The sequence below is a fragment of the Sylvia atricapilla genome, chromosome 20 (assembly GCF_009819655.1).
Source record: "Sylvia atricapilla isolate bSylAtr1 chromosome 20, bSylAtr1.pri, whole genome shotgun sequence".
Lineage (NCBI taxonomy): Eukaryota > Metazoa > Chordata > Aves > Passeriformes > Sylviidae > Sylvia > Sylvia atricapilla.
Window position 1 is genome coordinate 3,041,651 of NC_089159.1, and position 25,715 is coordinate 3,067,365.

At 52.0% G+C, this 25,715-nt stretch overlaps 1 protein-coding gene across 7 annotated transcripts in view; it reads right to left on the bottom strand.

Annotated features, from left to right (window-relative positions):
- GTF2IRD1 (GTF2I repeat domain containing 1) overlaps positions 1-24,499 on the bottom strand; it is a 69,607-nt gene extending 45,108 nt beyond the window's left edge. For 6 of the 7 annotated variants that reach the window (XM_066333155.1, XM_066333151.1, XM_066333150.1 and 3 more), the window contains exons 1-2: positions 24,403-24,480; positions 833-961 (exon numbers count right to left, since the gene is read on the bottom strand). In XM_066333155.1, coding sequence (XP_066189252.1) covers positions 833-955 — 123 coding nt within the window. In that variant the 5' untranslated portion in view covers positions 956-961; positions 24,403-24,480. Of the gene's footprint in view, positions 1-832; positions 962-24,402 lie in introns of all 7 variants that reach the window. The other variant, XM_066333156.1, reaches the window with a different exon arrangement.
- Between the last annotated feature and the right edge of the window lie 1,216 nt (positions 24,500-25,715).

The window sequence follows — 25,715 nt, forward strand, 5'->3', positions numbered from 1 at the left end:
TGGCCTCAGTGTAAGCACCTAATAAGGACTGCATAATAATGTATATTCGTTAAGAAGCCAAACTATGGTAACATAATTTGCTGTACAGGATGGCATGTATATAAATCATCAAAGCTGCTTGGGGTGCGTAGGCTCCAGGGAACCTGCTCCTTAGTGGGGTGGTGATGTCAAAGAGAAGGCAATTGGTATTAATGAAAAAACCTCTCCCCGCATAGAGAGGAAAACATATCCTAGATAAATACATTACATATGACTTGACTTTAAAAAGAGAGAGCTATTTAGCACATCTCATTGCATTAGACATTTGTTACTACACATCCGCTTTCCCTTCTTGATCACATTCACAGTTAAAAATAAGATTAGCTCTGGTCCACGAGACTTAATCCAGACAGTTATCTTGTTTATGTAAGCACGGCTGACTTAGGCAAGGTTTCCACTGGGAATTCTACGTCAAAAGATATGAAAGTTCTTTTCTTTGTTCTCAGAGATAAAAAGCCATTGTTCTGCTGTTGTGTAAATGCTCACGGTAACATCGGTAAAACAGCAAGAAAAAAAAGCGCCAACCACCCTTCAGCCAGTTGATACCAACATAAATATTAATAGGAAAACAATACACATCTGAGATTAACTTGTGCTGACTTTATGATCCTTATGGCTGTCAGGGCAGGAAAGGGTTCTTATTTCTCAGCAGTTCCCTGGGCTTTCCAGCAGCAGAGGAGAGCGGAATGAGCTCACCAGGCATCCTGTGCCAGCCCTGCACCCAGACAGCCTCGCTAAATGGAGGCCAAAAGGAGGGAGGGGGATGGGGACTGGGGTGCCACTGGCCTCTTACCATGGAGTCTAAGGCAGACACTAAGCTGGTGATGATTTCATCTCTCTGGGGAAAAACCATATTCCATTGGTCAGCTCTGGAGGTGGTGAGTGTCACATCTAAAGGCTTCCCTGCCAAGGCCATATTCACCTGAAAATAGAAAAAAATAAAAGAGCTATGCATCACTGTTACTAACAGAGCTGGAGCTGGGCTTCACCACAGAAGCCCCAGTACCATTGTGTGCTACGGGAGCAACGTGCCACAGGTACACAGGGGAAACTGAGGCATGCAGAGAGGCCAGAGCAGCCTGAGCCCCACAGTCCCCATGAGTCCTCTGCTAAAGGCAGACAGCCTCAGAAGCTGTTGAGCTGTGATCAAACCCTGGAGCCGATGCTGCGTGTACCAGTGGTAGCCAGATCATCTCTGCATTTGGAGCTCACCCTCGAGGAGATGCCACCATCGTGCAGGGGCCACTGGACAGCATGGTGGGACACCCCAGATGTCCAGCCTGTGGCCATGCAAGTCAGAGGATGTGGTGCTGAAGTGGACACAGAGCACTCCTGTGCCCAGGGTCTGTGCAGGGGGTGATGGCTCTGCCCCCACAAAGACACTGTGCTAACCATCCTTGCACCTCCCACTCCAAATCCTGGGCAAGAGGAGAGCCTGCCACCCAAAAAACATCCCTGAAACAGGTCAAAGTCACAAGGTGCTCTGCTTTCACCCCAAGGGAGAGATGCAGCTCATGGCAAGAGGTTCCCTAATCAAATCACCCAACTTTGCAGTCCTTGGTGGCAGGGAACAGGACAAGGTGGCGTGTAGGGACCACATATCTGAAAAGAGGCTCAGCCCCAGAATCTCCATCCCTCACAGCCAAATAGGGAAAAATGCTGTGACCCTGCTACAAGTGCAGCAACAGCATCAGGTTTCTGCACCTCAGTGTTCATGTCTCATCTCGACTCACAGTAAAGCAAATGCTGCAGGAACTAAGGCAAGGTCTCACCCTGCTCAAAACACCCATGCTGGGACACCCACACTCCAGACAGCATCACCCCCAACACCCAACACAGCCCTCCCAGCCATCCCCTCCATCTGGAGGGCAGTGTCACACCACCCAGCTTTAATCCTGCAAATAAAGGGCAGCAAGTTAGCTCATAAGCCACTTGAACCCAGATCATAAATCATGTGCTTGCAAATGGATGAAAGAGCCTGGAGAATCCCTAACAAGGCCGGATGGGCAGAAGGTGGGGAATATGAATGGAGCTGCCTGCACATAACTCAATTTGCCACTCAGTCGATAACCACAGCTGCCCAGCCTCACTGAAAACATGGGTTAAAGGCAACAGCAAATCCCCAAATTCACCTTCCTGCCCTAGTTTGCACCTGTGTCCAAGCAGAAGGAATTTGAATGCAAAGTAGAGCTGTGCTGCCCCATGAAACTGGGGAAATGCTGGATTTTAGCCCAAAATAACAAGCTCCCCCACACTGGCATCTCTGCAGGTGCCTGAGCGCACACATGTTAAGAAAGAATCACAGAACAGTTTGGGTTGCAAAGGACCTTAAAGATCATCTCATTCCAACCCCCTGCCATGGGCAGGGACACCTTCCACTATCCCAGGTGCTGGGACAGCCATAGCTTTTCTGGGCAAACTTTTATAAGGATCTGCAACAAGCTAATGAAAAGGGGAGATAAATCCCATTAAAGAGTAATGACTGAATTTCAGGAATTGCTCTGGATGAGCCCTCCAGGATTTTCCCCACGTTGCCAGCTCTTGAAAGCAGCCAAGCAGTGCTGAGGCTCCACTGGCATCTCCAGACAGCAGAGCTGGAACCTCAGCCACACCAACAGTCGCCCAGGAAAATCCTTTTCCCACCATCTGACACTTTTTAACAAAGCTGACGGACATCTCCTCCATGATGATCTTGGGGGAAAGAACCTGGCTTAACTAGGCATCAGTTTGGAAAATAAAGCAGGAAACTGAACATATGGTCCTGCAGCTGGGCACAGACCCCAGGTGTCCCCATGCTGGGGACAGATCTCTGCCAGGCACCTCCAGCTTTATCATCACAAGAAGCTGCAGCAACACCAGGAAGCAATCTGCCTTGCTCCAGCCCTGCAGTTTGTGCATGCATGGATGGACAGACAGACAGACAAGAGCACATTTCATCTGCAAGCTCCTGAGCAGCTTCCTGAGCACAGCTCTGCAGGAGCAGGGAACTTGAGATTCCATATTCTCATGGATGCTGTGTTGTAGGAGAGGCTTTGTTGCAATTGGCAGGAAACAGCAAGGTGCTGGTGGTGCCAGTGCTGGGCACCAGCCATTGCCTTGCTCCAGGGAGCATCACTCCCTTCTGAACTCCCCCAAGCACTTGCTTAGAAAACAGCTTTACTTTGATGCCCACACATGTTTCTGAGAGCCCTATTCATTATTAAATATGGCTGCTATGGCATGGACATTCTGCTGCCTTCTAGCAGCATTTTGGAGAACCAGTCCCTGCCTTGGTGGGGCTGGTTGCATCCACTCAAGGAGCTCTAGCTGCACCAACCTGCTCAGCCACGGCCTCCCACAGGAATCAGCACTTCCAGGGAAGAGTTGCTCCTCTCTTGGCTGCAAAAAGCAAAGCCACAAGCTGGATCTGGCTGCAGAGAGGGAACCAATAGGAAAGATGGGGTAACATCAAGGGGAAGTGGGGCAGGGTCCCTGCATCCCCTTCCTATACTGCAAGAGATTGGGACAAAAAAAATCCCTTTCCCCTGGCTCACTGTTTTGCAAGCAAAAGCAAGAATCACTCAACAAGAAAAAAGACATAACAAAAAGATGGCCCAAGTAACACAATGAGATTTTAAGGGGTGTGGGGGGGACAATATTCCAGTAAAGCTTTTAATCATTTGTGGTCACAAATAGCATTACAGTGGATTTACAAAAGGGTGGAATAAAAGGGGAGAAAGAAAACTTCGCTAGCAAGTGCTAGGCTTATTTAAATCAAATTAAGACATAGGGCTTGAAGTTGTTTGTCTAATTAAAGGGAAAGTACTCTTCAGGAAAACTAGGGTAAACCATTCTTACAGCAGTTGGGGCTGGCCACAAAGAGCAAGGTGGGTAGGATGGGTGCAGAGCAGTCTGCCCCACTTCCTGGGGCTCCACGTGCCTGTCCTACTGAAATCTCTCCCTGAGACACTACCAAAGGGTCAATGTCACCTTCCACAGGGGTCCTGCTCCAGGTACAGTCCCATCACACCTCTGCAAACTGAGTCTCACCCCCAGGAGCAAAGGCTGGCTCAGGGACCATCACACCACTGTCGTGGGGACAAAGCAAACATTTGCAGACTGTTTTTATGGGGTTTAGGGATTTAAAAAAAAATTTTGACAAATTTTATTATTTTCTTAATTATTTCTCATCCACAAAGTAATCTCAGGAGAGCAGGGTGCTGTGTAACAGCTGGCACAGGATGTCATCTCCTGCTTGGCTCTTACAACATGTCCCTTGATAATCCTGGGAAAGATTAGAAACTTGGCTCCGGGGCAGTTTCACTCATGAATCACCTGTGCTGCAGCAAAGGAAAAACCAGGCACTGGGGAGGCTCATGAATTTCTGTGGAATGGGCCAGGGGCTCCCCAGCCCTGCACCCACAGGAGGCACATCCTCTCACCAGTCCCTCTAACATTTCCATGGGGCAGCATCTCACCAAGATAAACATCCTCCAGCCGGGCATCCCACATCACCGTTTCCAAATCCTATGGAGCTAACAAAACAGTACAAAGAACCCCACCAGTAAGCCAATGACAACCCTCCAAAGGAAATTTCATGTCAGAAAGCTGTTATTATACCCCTCAAATTATGAACATGTCCCATTAGGAGAAGTAGAGGGGGTTTATGTGATCCAGCAGCTTGCACAGTTTTCCTCTGGCCCATGCAAAGACTGAACTGGCAGGGTAACTCCTGGTGTTAAGAATGGAAGAGTTTTCATCCTCCTCCTTCCATATCTTCTGAAGTCTTACAATGATTTTCAACCCCATGTCACACCCAGAAGCAACAGCATCTTATTTATTAAGCTAAGCTGGTGTTTCCACACTGCCACAGTCCTTGAATCACACCCTCCACCACCATCCTCCCCTTGCCCCTCACCTTGCTGTGCATGAAAGCCTTATACAGCATAAATCCCCAAAACCTCATTCCTCAAGGGAAGCTGAATGTTTCCAGGACCTGCAAATCTGGACTGAATTACTGGCTGTCCCAATACTTCCACTTCTCTGGGCCACCCTGGTCAGCAAAAAAGGGCAAAGCAATGACCCCTTTTTTGGGAATTACCCAGGACCAAACCCAGGGCAGAGTGGGAGACGCTGTGAGATGGGAACAACTAAATGCCCAGGAGGGATGGAGCACATCCCACTATTGCTACTTGTTACACTGACTTCTACCAACACTGGGGTTTTGGTACCAATACTGAATCACAGAATCATGGAATGGTTTGGTTTGTAAGGGACCTTAAAAGTCCATCACTTTCCAGTACCCTGCCATGGGCAGAGCCACTTTCTGCAAGACCAGCTGCTTAAAGCCCTGTCCAAACTGGCCTAGAACATACTGGGTTTAAACTAATTAATTTGGTTTTTTTCCTGCTGGTATACTGTGTCTTACAAATATAATTCTGTCCATTCCCACCATGTGAAGCATCTCTTGTACTGAGGACCAGGGAAGGGCATCAGATCTCAAAAACATCTCGGGGAAAAGCATCCTCAGTCTGGGGCCCTGACCCAAACCCATTGGTGCATGTCAAGGTCACATATTTCAGCTCAACCCTTAAACTACCAACTACACCCAAGGGCAACAGGTTGAAGAGCACTGGCTCAGACCCAGCACCCAGCGAGGGAGAAGAAAAAAGGTAGGAAACATCACAGAGAGCCCTAAAAGACCTGCTGCCACTGCTGCCTGCTTGCCCTGTGGAGATCCCAACATCCCCATGAAAATCCCCCATCCCTGCCCACCCAGACTGCACAAAGCCTCCGATGGTGTGGACAAGTTCCCTGTTCAGGGAGCTAAACAGGAATAGGAATTAACGAGAGCTTTGGCTATTCAGCATGCTGGGGGTTAAAAAAAAGAAAAAAAGAAGAAAGAAAAAAAAATCAGCATTGCACTGGGCCTGCCCACAGTTCCACACAATAGTGGCAGGAAATTATCCTTATTCATTTTTCCAGGAAAATTCTACCTGTTGCCTCTGTGATTCTGATGAGATGGTGGGAGGCCCAAATGAACCAAACCCACTTCAAGAAAAAAAATATAGATAGATAGATAGATTTATACATATATATATCTTTTACAAGTCAGTCTTCACATGGATTGCAGGCCCTTGACCCTCCTGGGGCAGCCTGGGGGTACATTAGAACAGAGGAAAGCACAGCTGGGGGTGGGAGACTTTTAGAGGTACTTGGGTTTCTTGGCCACCTGACAGACTACAGGATGTTGGGCACCACATTCAGGCATCTCCATCCTCCCAGGACCAAGGAGCAGGACCAGTACCCTCAAGCTCATCTGCTGGGAGGACACCACCAACCCATGAACATACTGATGAGATGACAATGATTTTATTTTTAATTGCCTATTACTCCAAGAGGGAGTATTTAAAGGAATTTTTAAAGCTTACACTCTGGAAGATACTTAGGCAATTTGCCCTGGCTATCATTAAACATGTTTTAAAATGGATCAGGAGTCATCCTGATTGGAGCCAACGGGAGAAATAATGTCCTTTTAGTACCAGGACAGGTGTCCCTGCTCCAAGTGAGGGGCCCATCCCCGTGTCCCATCCAGGGACATCACTTTGAGGCAGAACCCACAATAAGGGTTATCCCACCAATGAGGAAGGGGCAGTGACTCAGAGGGTATTTCCCTGTCCCACTCCATCTCAGGGACTTTGGAGGTCCCTTTTTTGCAGGTAGTTGTGATCAGTGAGGTGCCTGGTGAGCTGGAGCCATTTGAGCAAAGAGCCCTGGAAACCACATCAGCCACAGCAAGGGCAAAAGCTAGGGTAGGGACCTGCCTTGAATTGCCATTTGTGGGGTTTTTCTAATTGCTAAAGGTAAAACAGGTATCTGTGGAGCAGCTGTGATCAAAGCCATCTTGGATGCAGAAGCACTGTGACACGGTCCCCTGCTTGTCAAAGAGCTGTCCTTGGGGTTTTGCTGCAGCAGTGGAGATACCTGCTCCACATGGGCAATTTGCTTTAACTCACCTGTCCTGCCCAGCTAAACCCTAATCCCTTACCCCTAATTCAGTGCCAGCCTTCAGCCTCTGTGCCACATCATCTCCATCTCAAACCATGCAACTCATGCCCATGCCAGGATGGTTTACGGTGTCCCTAACAGATGGTTGGTGAGCGGCTCCATTAGCACCAATGCAGTGGTACAGCAGATGTTACTGTGCTCCAGGGCACTCACAAAAAGCCCAGAAATACCCTCAGCTGTCTAAACAACCTAAACATCCCTAATCCATGCCCTGTGTGGGTGCCCCTGCACCACAGCCCTCTTGGGACAAGCAAGGAGCTCTGGGTTTTCAGGGACCCCAGGTGCCATGCTGCCACACACCCCCAGTGTGATAAGCATCTGCTGAGGACATATCTGGTTCCCTAAACAAGGGTGTCCATGCAACCCTAGCCCCAAACCTGGTCCAACTGTTGCCCCATAACTGCTGCCATATCTCTCCACACATCCAAGAATTCCTCTTCATCAACTAAAGCATGGCACTGAGTGCCACATCCAGTCCTTTTTTAAACTCATTCAGGGATGGTGACTCCATCCCCTCTCTGGGCAGAGGATTCCAGCACCCAGTCACTCTTTCAGTGAAGGAGCTTTTCCTGATGTCTAACCTAAACTTCCCCTGGCACAGCTTAAGGCTGTGTCCTCTCATTCTGTCAGTGGTTGCCTGGGAAAAGAGACAAACCTGGCCACAGCCACCGTTCAGGGAGTTGTAGGGAGTGATAAGGTCACCTCTGAGTCTCCTTTTCTCCAGGCTGAACAACCCCAGCTCCCTCAGCCATTCCTTACAGGGTTTGTGTTCCCAGCCCCTCAGCAGCCTCGTGGCCTCCTCTGGACGTGCTCAAGGGTCTCAATGTCCTTCCTGAACTGAGATCCCAGAGCTGGACACAGCACTCAGTGTCCATCCTAAACTGAGATCCCAGAGCTGGACACAGCACTCAGTGTCCTCCCTAAACTGAGACACCCAGAGCTGGACACAGCACTCAGTGTCCATCCTAAACTGAGATCCCAGAGCTGGACACAGCACTCAGTGTCCATCCTAAACTGAGATCCCAGAGCTGGACACAGCACTCAGTGTCCTCCCTAAACTGAGACACCCAGAGCTGGACACAGCACTCAGTGTCCATCCTAAACTGAGATCCCAGAGCTGGACACAGCACTCCAGGTGTGGCCTCACCAGTGCAGAGCACAGGGGCAGAATGACCTCCCTGCTCCTGCTGGCCACACCATTCCTGATCCAGGCCAGGAGCCATTGGCCTTCTTGGCCACCTGGGCACACTGCTGCCTCATGTCCAGCTGGTGTTATTAGTGCCCCCAGGTCTCTTTGTGCCTGACACTCTGTCCCCAGCCTGTTTGTTGGGGGTTGTTGTGGCCAAAGTGCAGAACTCAGCACTTGGACTTGTTAAATTTCATATTGTTGGACCCATGATTTCGTCCAGATCCCTTTGCAGGACCCTCCTATCCTCCAACAGATGGACACACACTCCCAGCTTAGTGTCATCTACAAATTTACTGGTGGTGGACTCAATCCAGAGTCAATATCAGTGAAGATATTAAACAGGACTGGCCCCAGCACAGACCCCTGAGGGACACCACTGGTGACTGTCCCCAGCTGGATGCAGCACCATTCACCTCCACTCTGGCCCATGCAGCCAGTTCCTAACCCAGCAAAGAGAGCTCCTGTCCAAGCCCTGGGCTGCCAGCTTTTCCAGGACTGAAAGGTTTCAAGCTGATACCAGCTTTTCAAGGTGATACCTTTCTCCAAAGACTGAAAGCAGCAGAGCTGGGGGGGAAAACACCCTCTGGTGCAGTCTGGACCACAGTGCTACCAGCACAGTGAGGATGCAGGCACTGCTTTGTGTCCCCACTGTGCTACCAGCTCATACCTCACTGCCTCTGTTGGCTCCCCCAAACCCTCTATCTCCCCTGCCTGTTTCCTTCCAAGTGGGTAGCACAGAGCAGAGCAAGTTCTCATGACCAAATACCTCATTCCTTGTTTAATTTTATCTACAAATCCCAAGGCACGTGCTGGAAAACCCCCTCACACAGACACTGGCACCACAACATTCACCAGCATCACTGCCTCAGCTCTGCTCTCCTGGATAGTCTGGCACCTGCTGTGGTTTAGTCCCACTTATAAAAGAAGCAAAGAGCAAAGTGGGGGGCTCCCAAAGGGAAAAGTGTCTACCATAGGAATTTTCACTTTCTGTCTCCAACCAGGGCATTGCATTCTGCTGCCACCTTGATTTCCTTAAGCCTATCCTAGATGCATACCTTAATATAATATAGTAAAATCATAGTAGGCTTCTGTCTAGTGCAAAGAGAGATAGAAGAGGATCAAGTGCCCTTCAGAAGCTGTATCTCATCTCCCCCAGGATAAACACTTCCATGGCATGGCAGCTGCTGGGGGATCACTGTGCCTGTGGAGCTCCAGCAGCACTGCTTTCAGCTCCAGACAAGTTTCCACGCTGCAATCTCACGGCAGGCAGGCACAGAAGCTCTTGCTTCCAGCAACTGCTCCTTCATTTATTAAAGAAATTTTAAAGAAAAACAAGGAGGCGGGGGGGGGGGGGTGGGGGGAAGAGTGTTAATTGGAGCATTCCCACCATAGCAGGGAGGGATGCTGATGGAAAGCTGGATCCTGCCCCAGCAACCCCACTGGCTGGGGTCAGTGAGGCCACAATGAGCTTCATGGTGGCTGCTGGGGGAGCAGAACTAGCCAGCCACAGGGACCTGGGTGCCTGCACGGCTCTCAGAGCTGAGCCTCCCTCCCCAGGGAGATGCTCAGCCCCAGAACTCAGCCTGCAATCAGGGAGCTCAGCACCCCTTCCCATACAAAAGCACGCTGCCTGGCAGTTCCTAGAAGGAGATGCAGATCCGGCACCTCAAACGCCAGGGCTCAGGTTGCACTTCCCAGAAGCAAATGGCATGGGGAAGCCAAAATTAGCAGGCTGATAATTCTACCCCTTGGTACATCCCACTGGTCTAGTGGAAGGTGTCCTTGCCCATGTCAGGGGTGGGGGTGGAACTAGATGACCTTTAAGGTCCCTTTCAAACCACATGATTCCATGAATCTATGATGATCCCTAGCTCCTGCACCATCATGACTGCTGGTTACTGCAAGATGATGCTGGCAATCCCTTGCTCAGTGGAAAAAATGAGGTGAAATGAGCTCAGAAGCCATAGGATAACCTGCAAGGCAAGTCCTGGGATTGCACCAACCTGGGCTCCCAGCCCTGTACCCCCTTGCACCCCTCCACCAGCACTTGGGTCCCAGCTTGCATGGCTGAGTGGGTGCTGGAGCAGGAGGAAGGCAGGCAGACTCTCTTCCCTGGCTCTGGTTTGGCAGTGCATACACTCACACTGGGGTTATTTAAAGCCCAGTTTTAACAGCATTCAGCTACTGGTTGCGTGATCAGGATAAAAAATCGCAATCCTAATTCCTGGCCCCCGGTGCCTATGGCAACTGGTATCCGTCTCCTTGGAAACTAATCTCGTGGTATTTGAACAATGTACCAAGGGCCTTTAATCTCCCAAAGACTGTAAATCTTTATTCTAGCCTGCTCTCCTCCTACCCCAAGAGCCAATATAAAAAGCCTGTTGTTTTCCATGAAATCACCAAGAGCCTAACTTGAATTTTATATTACGCAGACATGTGCTTTTTTGCTTTTGGAAAATATTTTTTCTCCCCACTAAATTAAGGAAAAATCCCATATATATGATGCCCCTGGTGTTGCAGCCCTAGCCCCACACCCTGGTAAGGGGTTTGCTTTCTCTGAACCACCAATGCCCTATCCTGGCTCTTGCCTCAACTGGCATGTTCACCTTGTCCTTCTAACCAGACACTGCTCCAGATTATTATTATTATTATTATTATTATTATTATTAATTAATTTCAATTATTATCTAGCAAAAGGCTACTCAAACTGCAAATATACAAAAACCTAGCAGCAGCAACTCATTGCTGGGGACAATAAGTCCACAAGGGCTGAGCAGAGGATGCTCCATCCCAGTCCCCCAAATGCTGTTGGGCTCCTCATCTTGCTCCTCAGCACTCAACTCCAACGCTTTTTTCTTTTGCAAAGCTGCTGTTGATGGCACCAGCCCCTCCCTAGCTCCCAGACACTGCTCATCACCCACTTTCTGCTCTGCACAGGCAATTAGTTTGCTCTGCATAAGGTGGTCCCTGACAGAGAGATACCACATAATCTCATTATGTTTAATTTTATCTCTAGTATTTCTCTCTGGTTACTGGCATCTCAGTACTGAGTATTCCATGTGTTACAAGACGGGCTGTTTGCTAATCCAGGCTGGCTACATAAATAAACTCATTAAAAAAAAATAAAATGGCTTTTTAAAGGGATGAAAAAAGGCTCAGAGATGGGAGCATCCCATGTCCTGAATTTCCCACTCCTGTCAGCTCCCTGCTCCCTTCTCCCTTATTTTATCTTATGGGATGAGTCACAAAGGTGAGAGCAGGTCCTGGGTCATCCCAGCCCCACAGCTGGGAGCATGTGTGTAGAGAGATAATGCCAGCAGCTGCCTGCCACCCACAGCCTCAATGCCTGCCTAGAACTGGGCATCCTGCACAGGGCAGGTGACTCACACTGGCAGTGGAGGAGTCCTGGGTGAAGCCAAGCATGCACCCGCCCTGGTATGACCTGTCAAGTGAGGCAGGTATTGACAGAGGCACAGCCAGCCAGGATCCCCATTTCCTCCCCAGGCAGCCTCTGGCCATGACACCAGCCCCAAAACCTGCAAACTCTGCCAGTGCTGAGTACTGTCAAGGCCCAATGTCACTGCTGCTGCAGACCCAAAGAGCTGTGGGTGTCACAGCTGCCACCATCCCCAGGTGGGGACACCAGGATGCAGCCCAGCATCCCAACTGTGGCAGAAACACTGAGTCCTGCTTTGCAGCTCAAGGGGCCCCACTGGCTGGTAGAGCCATGCCACCTCCAGCCAAGGTGTCCCCACCAGTGTGACCATCTCCAGAACTCCTGTGGGGAGATTCTCCAATGTCTAATACACCCTGGGCGTACACCACAAGGTTACCCCCACATCCACAAAGGCTTGGCTTTCTTAATACTGAGCCCTGAGCGCCATAAGCTGTGCTGATGGCAGCTCACCAGGGACAGGGACAGATGGATGGGACAGACCCACACACAGGGACAGTTGCTGGTTGCAACCCCCCAGCAACACCTCTGCCCCTGGGGGCTCAGAGGAACAGTGTGAAGACATGGGCACCTTCACCTGGCAGCACAGCGCAGCATCCTGAGGGCTTTGCCATGGTGCCAGGGTCTCACCTGGGGCTCCCAGAGGGACTTGGACTGCCGTGGAGTGGGAGGGGGGTGTGCCAGCCCAGGGCAGATGCCGTGGGAGTGGCTCTGATCACAGCCCTGACTCAAAGGCTGTCTGGGCTGGCCCCAGGGAGCCCTGTGAGGATGGCTGGGGGCTGGCCAGGACCTGGCCCGAAAACAAGGCAGGTCCTCTCCCACGTGTTTCTGCTCGGAGTCACGTCGGGACAAGGTGACGTGGCTGTTGATACCTCCTCCTTCCCAGGACTTGTCATCACTGAGGCTCAAACATGGCAGCTTGGGACAACATTTCCCTTCCCTGACACCTCGACCCACTCCACAGCACATGAGGCCTTTCTTTTTTTCTTCTTTCCCAGGAAGAAACTGGCCCAGATCAGCCCTGGCCCTAAACCCCCTGTATGGCAGTGGGTCAGCTCAGCTCCCTGAACCTGCAGCCACCCAGCCCTGCCCCTGTCCTGCTCACACTGTTTCAGAAAGGATTAGCCAGGGGAATCATTGGCAGAGGTGTCCCCCAACACCATGGGGCCAGCAGAGCCCAAGGTCTTGCAGAAACACATGTTCCCTCCTGCTAAATTCCAGCTTAATTCTCATTTCCATTGTGTTATGAAATACATTATCTATTGAAACTAAGTCAACAGTTGTTTGCATTTACATGTAAACACAGTGAATATTAGGAGCGGGGCCAGCATTATATTTGCATCCAAAATGCTGCCTGCACTGCTCTCTCTCCCTGGCTCTTCTCCATTTTTGCAGCTAAAGACACAAGGATGCAGGAGATGGTGAAACCCAAGACCACAGCAGCCCAGGAAGCAAGAACCCCCCTGTTTTTCTCTCTCTATTTCTATTTTTCTGCAGCAGGAGAAGACCCGTCCCTTTAAGCCCCCACACCACATCGACACGCACGCCCCTTCATCTCAGGGCCAAGTCGAAACTGCTTCAAATTCCCAATGACACACATATCTTATCAGAGCTGCTTTGCATAATGCATAAATATTTATTTGCTTTTAATCCTGCAAAGCAAACCTGCCTTGTGGCACGTTTCCCTTAATCGGCAGCTCTGGCGCCCGACAAAGCGCCAAGAGAAGCAGCGTCCCAAATTCTGAGCCTGCTTGAGATGCAAGGGCAGGGAAATAAGCACCCAAGGTCCAGTACCCACCACTTCCTGGGGTGCCCAGGGCAGGACTGGGGTGCCAAAGCAGCCATAAAGCACCCTGCTTCCTTGCCTCCAGGCAAATGAAGAGCTTGGCTCAGGCACCTCATAAATAACAGAAAATAAATATATCTGCATCGTGAAGCCATGAGGGTGTGTGCCTGTGAGTGGTGCCTTGATCCTGCTTAGCTCCTGGCTGGTGGTGCTTCCAGGAGACATTATACCAGGGTCTGGGCTCTCAGAGAAAGAGATTTGGGGGGCTGACTAAAGGAAGATCATCTTGTGACACGGAAGACAGTGGGGATATGGCTTATTTTTTGGGGTTCACAGCTTAGTTTTTGTACACGGGCTTGTTGCAAATGGGAACCCTCCATGGGATGGGCAAAGAAGGGATGTGCCACAGAGACCAACTCAGCCTCTCCATCACCCCAGTTCAGGACGTTGCTGAGCACAGACCCAAACCCTGTCAAGACCCACGCAGCCTCATATGCTACAAAACTTGTAGGAACCAATAAAAAGAGAGAATTTTCAAACATCAAATCACCCCAACACCAAAACCCCCTAATTATCTCTTGCTCCAGCCAAAAGTACAGCAAGCAGCACACTTACCCTCATACCTCCTCACTCCACAGCGATCACAGCATCTGCATTTGGACCCTTGGGACTGTGAATTCATTTCTCAATCAGTTCCTCTTAAATGGGTGGGAAGCAATTAGGCAAGGGGTGCAGCAAGGGTGTGAATGCTGTGCCAGGGAGCTGCTGAGCACTCAGCACAGCTCTTCACTGCACATACAGCCACAGCAGGTGAACACAGAACTACTTTATAGGGGGCAGGTAAATATTTAAATAGGATTTATTTCAGCCACTCTGCCTCATCCTCTGATAACCTGTTGACCCAGACAGAGCCCCCCAAACCGATTCAAAGCAAAATGCTATTTTTCCTCAAGATGGGAGGAATTACCTTAACCTCTACCCAAGGCCAGTGATTTGAAACTGGGAGAAGAAACAAGCCCAGCCACCCTGAAGAAGCTTTGCCCAGGAGCTGAGTGTGATCTTGCACCCCTCCAGCATCTTCAAGGAGTGCTTCTTACAGCCCCAAAACACCACCCCCCTGGATATCAGCACCTCCAAGGAGGGATACTGCTCCATCCCCATGAACACCTCCCCCAGCCCCCATGTCCATTGCCTTGCTACTGAGGACACAAAGCACCTCAAAGTGGCAGCCTGTCTCTCTACAGCATCCTTTAAGCTACTCCAAATACCAGTGGCACTGCACAGACTAAAGCAGAAAGCAAAATCCATACTGGGAAAGAGGGTTCTGGGCTTAAATGCCTGTCACAGCATCACTGGGAAAAGTGGGTTAGTAAAGGGGGGAGGACAGAAAACTCACTGGCACACCCACAGCACACAGGGCTGGGAGGAATGGTGTTTGCTGGAAGGTTTTCCATAGGTACCACAATGGCTTGCAGGGAGCACATGCTGGGGGTATAGACTCAGCTTGGCACTTCCTGAACCAGATCCAGGCACAAACAGTGTTATGGGGAAGAGGAAGAAGAGACAGACCCTAACAGTGTGTCCTGGCTCCCAGACAAGCAATGTTGTATGCACCTGTGGCTGCCATTTTAGTTTTTGGGAGCGTGGAGCCATGGGGACATGGGGCAGCACATGCAGACAAACAAGCCATCAGCCAGCACTAGGAAGAGTCACCCTCCTGCTGCTCTCCTCACCTGCAGCCCTGACAGGAGACATTTTCCCTTCTGCTCTTTTGGTCTTGCACCTCCAAAGTGCCAGTTCAAGCTGCCAACAGGCACCAGCTCCCATGCCCCATCGGGACAATGCCACAGCAAAGTCCATCCAGTCTGGGCATGGATGAGACCCCCATGACCTGTGAAAGCTGTATTCTGCAGCATCCACAGCAGCAGCTCCCCACAGCAGAGACAATTCCACATTATTTTGAATGATCACGTTTAAAATAATAAAAGACGCCTACGTGCTCAAGTGCATTGATGGCAACCCAGCACCAGCCCAGCAGTTAAAAATAGCTCTTTCCAGGAGTGCCCTGCAAACCTTGACCACAGGCACCCTGAGGGACACACAAACACACTCTGCTCTGTCCATTGGCATCACCACATTAGGTCCATGGTGCACCCAAAGGTCAGCAAGTGCTGAAATACGCAGGGAAAAAAAATTAACCAAATGGAGTAAAAATATATTCAAGGACTCTAAGCTGTTTGGGGAGAGAGAAATAAATCAAGAGGGGGAGAAGATTTATAGGGGTTCAAGGCCCAAGCCAAGCAGCTGGTGTTCAGAGAGCACTGAGGTGAGGTGCAGAGGAGAGTCAAGCATCACCCTTGCCTGATGTGAAAACAGAAGAAACGTTCACATTACAGCAGTAGTGCTGGAGTTGCCTTTGATCACAGAGCCTCGTGCAGGCAGCAATAGGGCTGGATTTCTGCAGGTGTAATTCCCACAGAGATAAAGACCTTGTTTTTCAACGAGCAGTGGTACTGTACACAAATTACAACAGAAAATGTGGGGAAACAAAGAAGTTTTCAATAGAGCACATCACCTTCAGATGGGTGGCATAGGGAAAGAGGGTGGGTGGCTGTGGGAAGACAGCACCAGTGAGAAGTGGACTGATCTCACTCTTCCAACCCTCCAAAGGAATAAACCTTTAGACAGGTGAGGGGGAAAAACAACCCACCCAACCAATAATTATTTGGGGGGCACAGATGAAGGTCAGGGCAATGGATGCAGCAGGATCCAGCAAGGAGCCATGGGAAGGGCACAGGTGGGCTGGGTGTGTCCCAGAGCCAGGTCTTCATTCTGAGAGCTCATATGGGAAGGGATGCATCAGGGAGATCAACTCATGACACCAGTCATGCTTGTCTCTTAAATGTCTTTTTTTCTCTCCTCTCATTTTAAACAAAAAACCCCCAAAAACAAAAACAAAAAAAACACCATTCCCCAAACAGCATGACACTAATTCTGACAGGTTTAATAAATGTTTAATGTCCTGTTAAAGGTCACCACCCACTTGCTTCTGCCTATGGATCTGCAGTAACAGCAGCAGGGCACTCTGCTTGGGCCGTGCTGTTTCATAAGGATCCTGATGCCCAGCATGCTCCTTTCCCAGCCTGGCATCTCCCAAGGAGCTGTGGGGCACATGCAGTGAACCCTTCACCTTTGATGGGACAGGCTGATGGCCAGATCAGCTGTGGCTGTCCCATCCCTGAAGTGTCCAAGGCCAGGCTGGACAGGGCTTGGAGCAACCTGGGACAGTGGGAGATGTCCCTGCCCATGGCAGGGGGCTGAAACAAGGTGAGCTTGTTCCAAGCCATTCTGTGGTTCCATGAATCAAGATCCTGGATGAACTTCATCTGAGGGTATGGAGGTAAATACATTTTAGGGGGCAAAAACACCAAACTCTACCTCAGGGTAAAATGCTGTAATTTCACATAAAGGGTTTCTGGGAATTTTTCCCTAGAAAGACAAGATGAAATTAGAGCCCAGCAATTCCCCTAAAGGGTGCAGAGCAATTTATTTCCAGTGATCCTCTTCTAATGAAGCCAATTTTTAACCTTGTCAGAAGGTGCATGCAGGCTCAGGGCACTGATGCAGCTCCCTTCCCCCCACTCCTGCCTTTCCCAGGATAAAAACCTCCAACCTAAACCCCAACCAGGATGTTTATTTAAGACCCAAACCCCAAAGGCATTTTAAACAAGCAAAGTTCCTCACATATTTTGCTGACCAAGTGCAATCCTTCATGCCAGTGACTGCAAGTTTGCACCCAGGGGGGTGTGGGGGGTCCCTGCTGGCACCAGGATGGTGTTGTCCCACTGCTCCCGTGGGAGCAAGGATGATTCTGTGGGACCCACGGACCTGGTGGCATCTTGTGGTGTCCTCACAGGCCAGAGCATTCCCACACATCTGGGTCCCCACAGCTCAGCAATGTGGTGGCCCAGTTTTTGGGAAACCTGCCAATGACCCTAGCAATCATCCCAACAGCCTCACTACACTCCAGTGGGAATTGGTCCTCCCAGTTGGAAGGGTTCAACAGCTCATAGCCCAGCTGATTAAGAGGAAGGAAGCCATAAGAAAAAGCCCTTCCTCCATCCATACCAGCCACTGGTGTTTCTCCTAGGACACATCTGACACCAGCCAGCAGGAAGTAGCAGGGGAGCAGCAGTACAGCAGGCAGCTCCCACTGCTCCCTGCAGCAGCTCTTCAGCAGATGGTGGCTCCTAACATCATTATGTTTACCTAACAAGATTGCTTTATTGTAGCCCTCCAACAATAAAGCCAGAGCACCTAAAAGCAGTGGCCAACGCCTGGGCCTTGACAATCCTGGTGCCAAATATATATAAAAATATGTATGTAATTTTAAATCTCTATATAAATCATGATTTTAGAGGTCACAGTAATACACTATATTTTTTCCCCCCATACTAAACCAGATGTGACTCACATGCAAGCAAAAAGACATACAATTCAATGCTTTAAATTCTTTTAAGTGCCGGGGTGGGGAGTTGCTGTAGCAATTTGGGTAATGCCACGGGCACACAGAGCTCAACCCCCAATCTACCCAGGCCAGGACGCCAGAGACAGCGTTCCTCCTGGCAAGGACTGTCATTGCCTGTCTGCACAGCAAACAGGGGCCCAGCCTTCTAAATAATAATGCAATACAAATAATAAAAGATAATTCCCACATATTTAATCATTACCAGAGCTCTGGGAAGAAATGATAATCAGGCCCCTACTAATTAGGGAGACATAATCCTGCCTTTCCTACAGGTTTTTCCATCCCTGGCTCCTACGCTGCAGTGAAACCAGCAGAAATCCAGCCCAGTGGGAAGGAGCGTAGCTTTGGTGGAAGCCTCAAACAGATCCCAAAGCACAGCCACAGTGGGCACAGCCCCATCCTGCCAGTGCCAGGGGAGACATGCCAAAATACCCATCCCACTGGACTCAGTATCCACCCTACCATGAATGTAACCCATCCTTTACGGTACCTCTTGTCAAAGTCCAAGCAGCAGCATCCGTCCAGGGAAAACCCTACCCTTGCCACCAGTGTCCCTCTGGGATCTCAGCCCTGCAGCAGGGTATGGACCAGCTTGTCTCAAACCTCATCCAAAACCTTTCAGCATCCTGCAGGATTCACATCACCTGGATTACTGACACTAGCCCTGGTGTCACTGTGCCACTGGTGCCATGCACACTTCCTGGCACTGAGTTCTTACGAGGTGGACAGGGTTAATATCTGCCATAAGGATTGCTGGTAATTAGGAGCAGGGCTGGGTTTGTCCCTTTCATCTGTGCATCCTGTCAGCGTGGGAGTTCTGCCACCTCCAGGGAGCCACCTCCAGCTTGGTGTGATGGCCAGAGCTGTCCCCACTGCCCAGGGCCAGTCCTCTGGTGCTCCCAGGCTGGAGCCCAAGAGCAAATGAGCAACCTGGCAGCCAGTGCCTCAAGGCAAGGTGACCTCTGGCAGGTACTGAGTAATAGGTGGCTTCCCAATCAGGAGACACATCCACACAGACACAGCTGGAGCTAAAGACAGAGTGTGATCTCTGCAAAACCTGGGCACAGAGAGGCACTCATCCCTTTAAAGGTGGGTGAAGGACCTTCCAGCACAGCAACCAGATAAAACCACGGAGATCCTTCTCACCCACTGCACTGTTTTCATTTTCCAGTATCATCTTGCTCTGGAAGACTCCCACTCTGTAAGTTTTCTCTAAGCCAGACCAACAGCCTCTATGTTCTTCCAAATAGTAGTTACCTGTTGAAAAACTTGGAAGGTTTTTTGCCTTTTTTGTTTGGTTTGGGTTTTTTTTAGCAAGGGAAGCCAAGGGCTCCTATATGGCCATGCCACTGGCACAACCCATGGCCAGGATCCCATGAATCCATCCTGCCTCATCCAGGGATTTGAAGTGGGACTGAAAAGTCTGCTGCTGGCCATCAAGACCCAGGCACCATGGTCTTCTCTCACAAGCACCCAAGTCTGTGCAACCTCTTTGTGCATCCATTGCAGGAGGAGGTTTCTCCTCCAGGGTACATCCAAGCCAGGCAGGACATACACCCCTGGCAGCGACCAGCATCCACACACATCACCAAAAAGTTCAAGAAATTATGCAAAAATTAAAAATGGTTAAAAACATCCTGCCCACCAGCTTTCTTCCCAGCCATCTCCAGAGGGATCTACACCTCAAAGCACTCTCTGGGCTCCCAGGTTTAATCAATCTGCCTGAGGGGCTGTGGGAACAGATCAATGACAGATCAACAAGCCTTTGCACCCACTTGGATGGCTCAGGAGCACTGCCAGACCCCAGCACACCCCATAGGGGATGTCACCCATGGGCAGGAGGCATCTGGGCTTGTCTCTTCAAAAGTCTCCTGGGGCAGAAGACTCAGGCACACAGGTGGGCACCAGAGGGCACCTGGACCACCATTTCCAGGGTCCACACCAACCTAGCACTGGCACTTGCTCTGTTTGAGGTTAGAGATTTAAAGAAAGTGAAGATGGACATCTCAGCCCTCGTGTGAGAGGTGGAGATTGGCTTTGAGGAGGGAGATGCTGACAAAGGACCATGACATCCACATGGCCATGCAGCAGCAGAGTGATGCTCCTCGCTGGTCCCCTACTCATTCCACTGAGATTAATTATCTTTTAAAACCAGCTAGACCAGCACAGAGCAGAGACAAGAGAAGCCAGAAAACTCCAACAGAAGCCGTTTGCATGGACAAATGCAAATACTGCTCAGCAGAGTCTGTTCCCGAGGACCCAGGGCTTTTCTCCACAGCATCTCACCCCAAGGGATGCTCTCCCTTGCTCCCACAGCAAGGAGAGCCTTGCTGTGTTCTAGGTAAGTTCCTAAGGTGGTGTTTGGCAGCAGCTCCTGGACCAGATGGGACATGAGATGGTCCTACTTGCCCCAGCTGATTTGGGGAGTCTCTCTAGCAGAAGCACCCCAGCCAGACCACAGCTCCGTCACTCTTGGGATTGAAGCAAATTTAACCAAGGGGGCTGCACCAGGAAAATGAGGCATCAAAATGGCAAGGCAGAAATCCTCATGGCCACAATTCCTAAAGCCCACCTGGGGCCACTGCAGTTTCCTGAAGCTCTTGACTACTTGTTCAAGACAAAATTTCAAGAAATATAAACTGTACATGCCCTGTGAAGGGAGAGGGCTGCCACAGGGCAGAGCAAAGTCCTGGGAAGCTTCAGTCTGCAAAGAGCTGCCACCTCCTCTGCAAACCTCCAGCTGGGGCTGCTCTCTACCCCCAGCCCCACTGCTCTGGCCACAATCCAGATGGACACCAGATGCCCTTCCCCATAGCTTCCAGCTGGGCTCTTCCCAATGAACGAGCCAAAAAAAGACATATTTAGCTCATAGATAGCTATCTCCAGCTTGGGAGGGGCTCCCAGTAGGTCCTTTCCTCTCCTCCTCCCTGTCCTCGAGGAGGTCTCTGGTGGTGGCAAACCTCTGCTCCCCCCTCAAAGCCCTGGAGAAGTTCTGTCACTACCAGTAAGGTGTTAACACAGCCACACATGGGGCTGGAGGAGCAAATAAAGAACAATAACACAGCCCCTCGCCTGCTCATCATCCCCCTTCCCCAAACCATCACATACCACTTGCACCTCAGCCCAGTCATTCTGGAGCAGCAGGATCCATTCACACGTTTTCTTCCACGACAAACCACCACCACCTCCACTCACCACAGGGATCTGCAAATGGGTGCTGGCAGCACACAGAATAACCGTGCCCCAACAAACTGCCCGAGATGGGGATAGCCAGCACCAAGCCCTGCACCCACCCCAGGGGTCAGCCCTGCAGCAAACATCCTGCTGGAGTCTCCATGCATTCCTCCAGCCTGGCTGCTGGGGTGCTGCTGACAAAATTCCTGAAGGAAGTACAGGGCATTGATAATTGCCAAAAAAAATCTGAGCTATTTCCTGTGGGAGAAGCAGACGGGAATCCCCCATTAACTCCAGTAGCCAAAGGTCATGTTTTGGCCTGAGACTTTGGGGGTTTGGTATTTTTCTCCTTCCTTTAGGCAGAGCATCACTCCAGTTACACGCAGTGTACACCATGTGGGACACCCAGACCTGCAGCCCCTGTGCTGGCCCCAAAGCCCACCTTTCCTGTCACCTCCTGCCCCGTGCAATGACGTGCAAGGTTCTTGTGGAAGGGCTGGGCTGCCAGTAAGTGCACTGTGTCTCACCCATGCAGATAGAGCCAGGTTGCTAAACATGTCCTTGAGCAGCTTCCTGCTCACCTGCCCCAGCTTCTCATTAGCAAACCTGAACAAGCAGCGACCAGTGGCAGTGCCAGCAGCTCCTCCAGAGATGGGGAAGCCCTCTCAGGAGGGACAGCAGAAGCAGGCAGCAGTGGCCACCACAGCATATCCATCATTCCCTGGCTGCTGCAAGCACCATGTGAGGGCAGCTGCCCAATCCCTTCTCCTGTCCAGAGAGTGGCAATACATCCCTAGCAGGTGTCACCCCAAAAATGTGGCTTTGAGAGGCCATGCCAGCTTGGAGAGGCAGGATGCATGGGAAAACCAGTGGCACATCCCCAAAGCAGGGCGCCCTGACCCTTAGTGGCTGCTGCTGGTCACAGGGACTCTGGCTCTGCAAGGCTGAAAGCGAAAAAGCAGGGGACCCACGGGTGTTCATAAACCACACTGCCCTGACACACGATCCTGACATGCTGCTGACACTGCTCCAATGGCAGCACGTGCTGCTGTGCCAGGGCTTGCTGCTCCTCCTGCAGGGGCTGCAGCAGCGACACTGGGACATGGCCTTCAGCACCCCAGCACCAGGACACGGCCTTCAGCAGCCCAGCCCCTTGGCTGCCAGCAGGGTCAGGCCTCATCCTGGTGGTCCTCGTACTCCTTTCTCATTTCAGAACGAATGTTGCAGCAGTTCCCACAGAAGGGGATTCTGTGGGCTCACATGGGCAACGACCAGCTTAATGGGTCTGGATGCACTGCTGGGGACTCTGTGGAATTAAATAATCCACAAGATTGTTCCCCAGCTGCAGCACTTCCGACAGCTCCTTCAGTGGGAGCAGCATGCAGAGCAGACACCCTGAAGCCGAGGGCTCCCGTTATGCAAGGCTACATGCTGATGTCCCCAGGCTGTTCCAGTGTCCACAGCCTGCACACTGACAGGTGATGGATGTGGCAGCAGGCTGGGTGACCAGCCCCAAAGTGCCCATAGCACCCAGTCCCGTGGCTCTGCCGTGGTGCTCAGTGGCACCATCACCTCCCAAAATGCCCAGAGCCCACCCAAACCCCCGGGATTACCTGCACAGCCCCACTGGCTCCAAGGCTCACTCCTGTACAAGATGCATTAATAGGATCACTCCAATTCACAGCTTATCCCAGATAAACCCACTGCCAGCCCCACAGGCTGGAACGACAAGGGCACCTGCTCCTCAGGGAGCAACTTTCTCCCCATCACAGTCATCCCTTGGCACTGAAAATCCTCCACTCGCCCCTGTAGAGGATTCCTGTTCCTTCAGGCCACGGGCCACAGTGCCAAGGCCAGTGACCAGTCCAGCCAGAGCCCCGAGCGCTTCATCAGCCCAACACCGTGTTTCTATTTCCAGCAGCACTGCTGCCAATCCCCACACCAGCAAAGGGGAGGCAAGCTCCAGCAGAGCCCTGCTTCCAGCTCCCCTTCCTGCCTGGCACTGTCCAACGCAGCCAGGGCAGGTGGTGGTCCCGGAGCTGCTCCCAGGATGTGGGGCACCACTGAGGGCCAGCCTGACATCCCCTATCCAACACTCCCAGCAAAGCCCCAGCTCTACTGCTCCCTGCAGCCCCCTCTGCAGCACTGTCACCCCCAACTCCTAAAAGCCCTCCCAGACTTACTGCTCCCTGGCTTCCCTTCACAGCCCCATGGATCCCACCAACCCCAAGGCCCATCATCACCCCCAGCATTCCCTCCACCAGCCCTAATGACCCCCTACCCCCAATGAGCTCAACACCCCCATCACCTCTAATATCCCCAGCATCTCCAAGCCCTACAGATCTTCAATATCCTTCCCAACCCTAATATCTCCAGAATTCCTCCCAAGCTCTTTTGCCCTGCAGCATCCCCCAACCCTAATGCCCTCCTCAGCCCTACTGCCCTGCAGCATCCCCCAACACTATCAGCTCCCAGTATTCCTATCACCCCCCTGAACTCTCCCACACTGATGAGCCTGGCATTCCTACCCCAGCATCCCTCCAGCCCTAATAATCTCATCACCCACTCCCAGCAACCCTACTGCTCCCCAGCATCCCCTATGCCACACTGCACCCCCACAGCCCTATCAACCCCCAGCAGCCCTAAAGTCCCCCTGAATCCCCCAGCCCCACCATCCCCCCAGCAGCCCTATTGCATCCCTTAGCCCTAAAGAGCCCAGCATGCCCTCCCGCCCTACTGCCCCCCCAAATCCCGCAGCCCTAGCATCTCCCCAGCAACCCTACTGACATCCCCTCTGCCTTGATGTGCTTTAGCACCCCTGCAGCCGTATCAGCCCTACAGCGGTCCTGCTGCCCCTCTGCATCTCCCAGCGCTCACCCTGAGCCCTAACGTCCTGTGCTGCATCCCTCAGCACCACCCTCCCCCGGGTGGTGCTCCCCTGCACACCTCCAGCCCTAAGACTCCCAATCGTCCCCCGAATCTCGATGTCCCCTCGCATCCCTTAGCCCGGCGCCCCCCACCCCCGGCACCAGCACTCCCCAGCACTCCCCCAGCCTCAATATCCCGCTGCGCCCCATCGCACCCACCACCCCCACACGCCCCCCGCCGCTGCTCCCCCAGGGCCGTGGCCGGGGGTGGAGAGGGGACCCGCGGAGAGGGGAGGGGAGGCCAAAACTTTTCCTTACCGCGGGCGGTTGGGGCGCGGCGCTGCTGCCTCCCCCGGCGAGGCTGCGCGGGAGCGGCGGGAGCGGCGGGGGCGGCGGGAGCGGGCGGGCGGGGGCCGGGATGGAGCCGCCTCCCGCCGCCTCCCGCCGCTTCCCGGGCGGAGCCGGTACAGCCCGACAGGGGCCTAAAGGAATGAAAAGGACCTGAGTGGGGGGGTGTTGTTTTGGTTTGGTTGGGGTTTTTTTCTCCCCCCCCCCCCAACACCCCCCAAATCGGGCAGGGAGAGCAGTTCTTTGTTCTGTAATCCCAGTAAAAGTGCCAGCCATTCGCCCCGCCGCTAATCCCAACCCCGCGCAACGGCCGCATCCATTGGCTGCCCTTTACACACGGGATTAACCAGCCCGAAAACGGAGAGGGGGGGCTTGTGAAGGCGGGGGTGAGCTCTGCGAAGTCCTTTCAGCCGCGCCGGGGACGCGCCGAGACGTTCCGGGGCCACGCGGGCGCGTCCCCGGCGCGGCCGGTTCTGGGGGTGCCGCGGGGACGTGTCGCCACCTGTTGGTGTTGGCACGGCTGGGTTGGACATGGCATCGTGTGGGCTGGCACCTCTTGGCACGGCTTGGCGTGGAATCGTAGCATCACTTCATGGGTTGGGTTGGAAGGGACCTCACGGACCATCCTGCTCCAGCCCCCCCGCCATGGGCAGGGACACCTTCCACTGGACCAGGTTGCTCCAAGCCACCATCCAAGCTGGCCTTGAGCACTTCTAGGGATGGGGCAGCCACAGCTTCCCTGGCCAACCTGTGCCAGGGCCCCACCACTCTCACAGGATGGAAATTCTTCCCTGCCCTCTGGCAGTGTGAAGCCATCCCCCTTTGTCCTTTCTCTCCAGGCCTTAGTTCAAAATCCCTCTCCAGCTCTCATGGAGCCCCTTTAGGCACTGGAAGGGTCTCTAAGGTCTCCCCAGAGCCTTCTCTTCTCCAGGCTGAACAACCCCAGCTCTCGCAGCCTGTCTGCATTGGCAGAGGTGCTTCAGAGGCACAGCACAGCTCAGCACAGTCCATCCCTGCTCAGCTCAGGTCTGCACATCTGGGCTTAGCACAGCCTAGCTTGGCGTGGGGAAAACAACCCACCAGGAGTGAGCCATGCTTTTCTGAGTTCCCTGCTGCATCTTGATGGATGACAAATTGAAATGAATGAAAAACTGCTAAAAATAACTGGACAATATTTTAAGCTCTGAAGTTTTAGAAGTACTGACACTTTTCCCTGGAAGTATGTGTTCAGCAGCTGCTCCATTATCTGCCCTCTCCAGGGCCATGGGGAGAAGAAAACATTT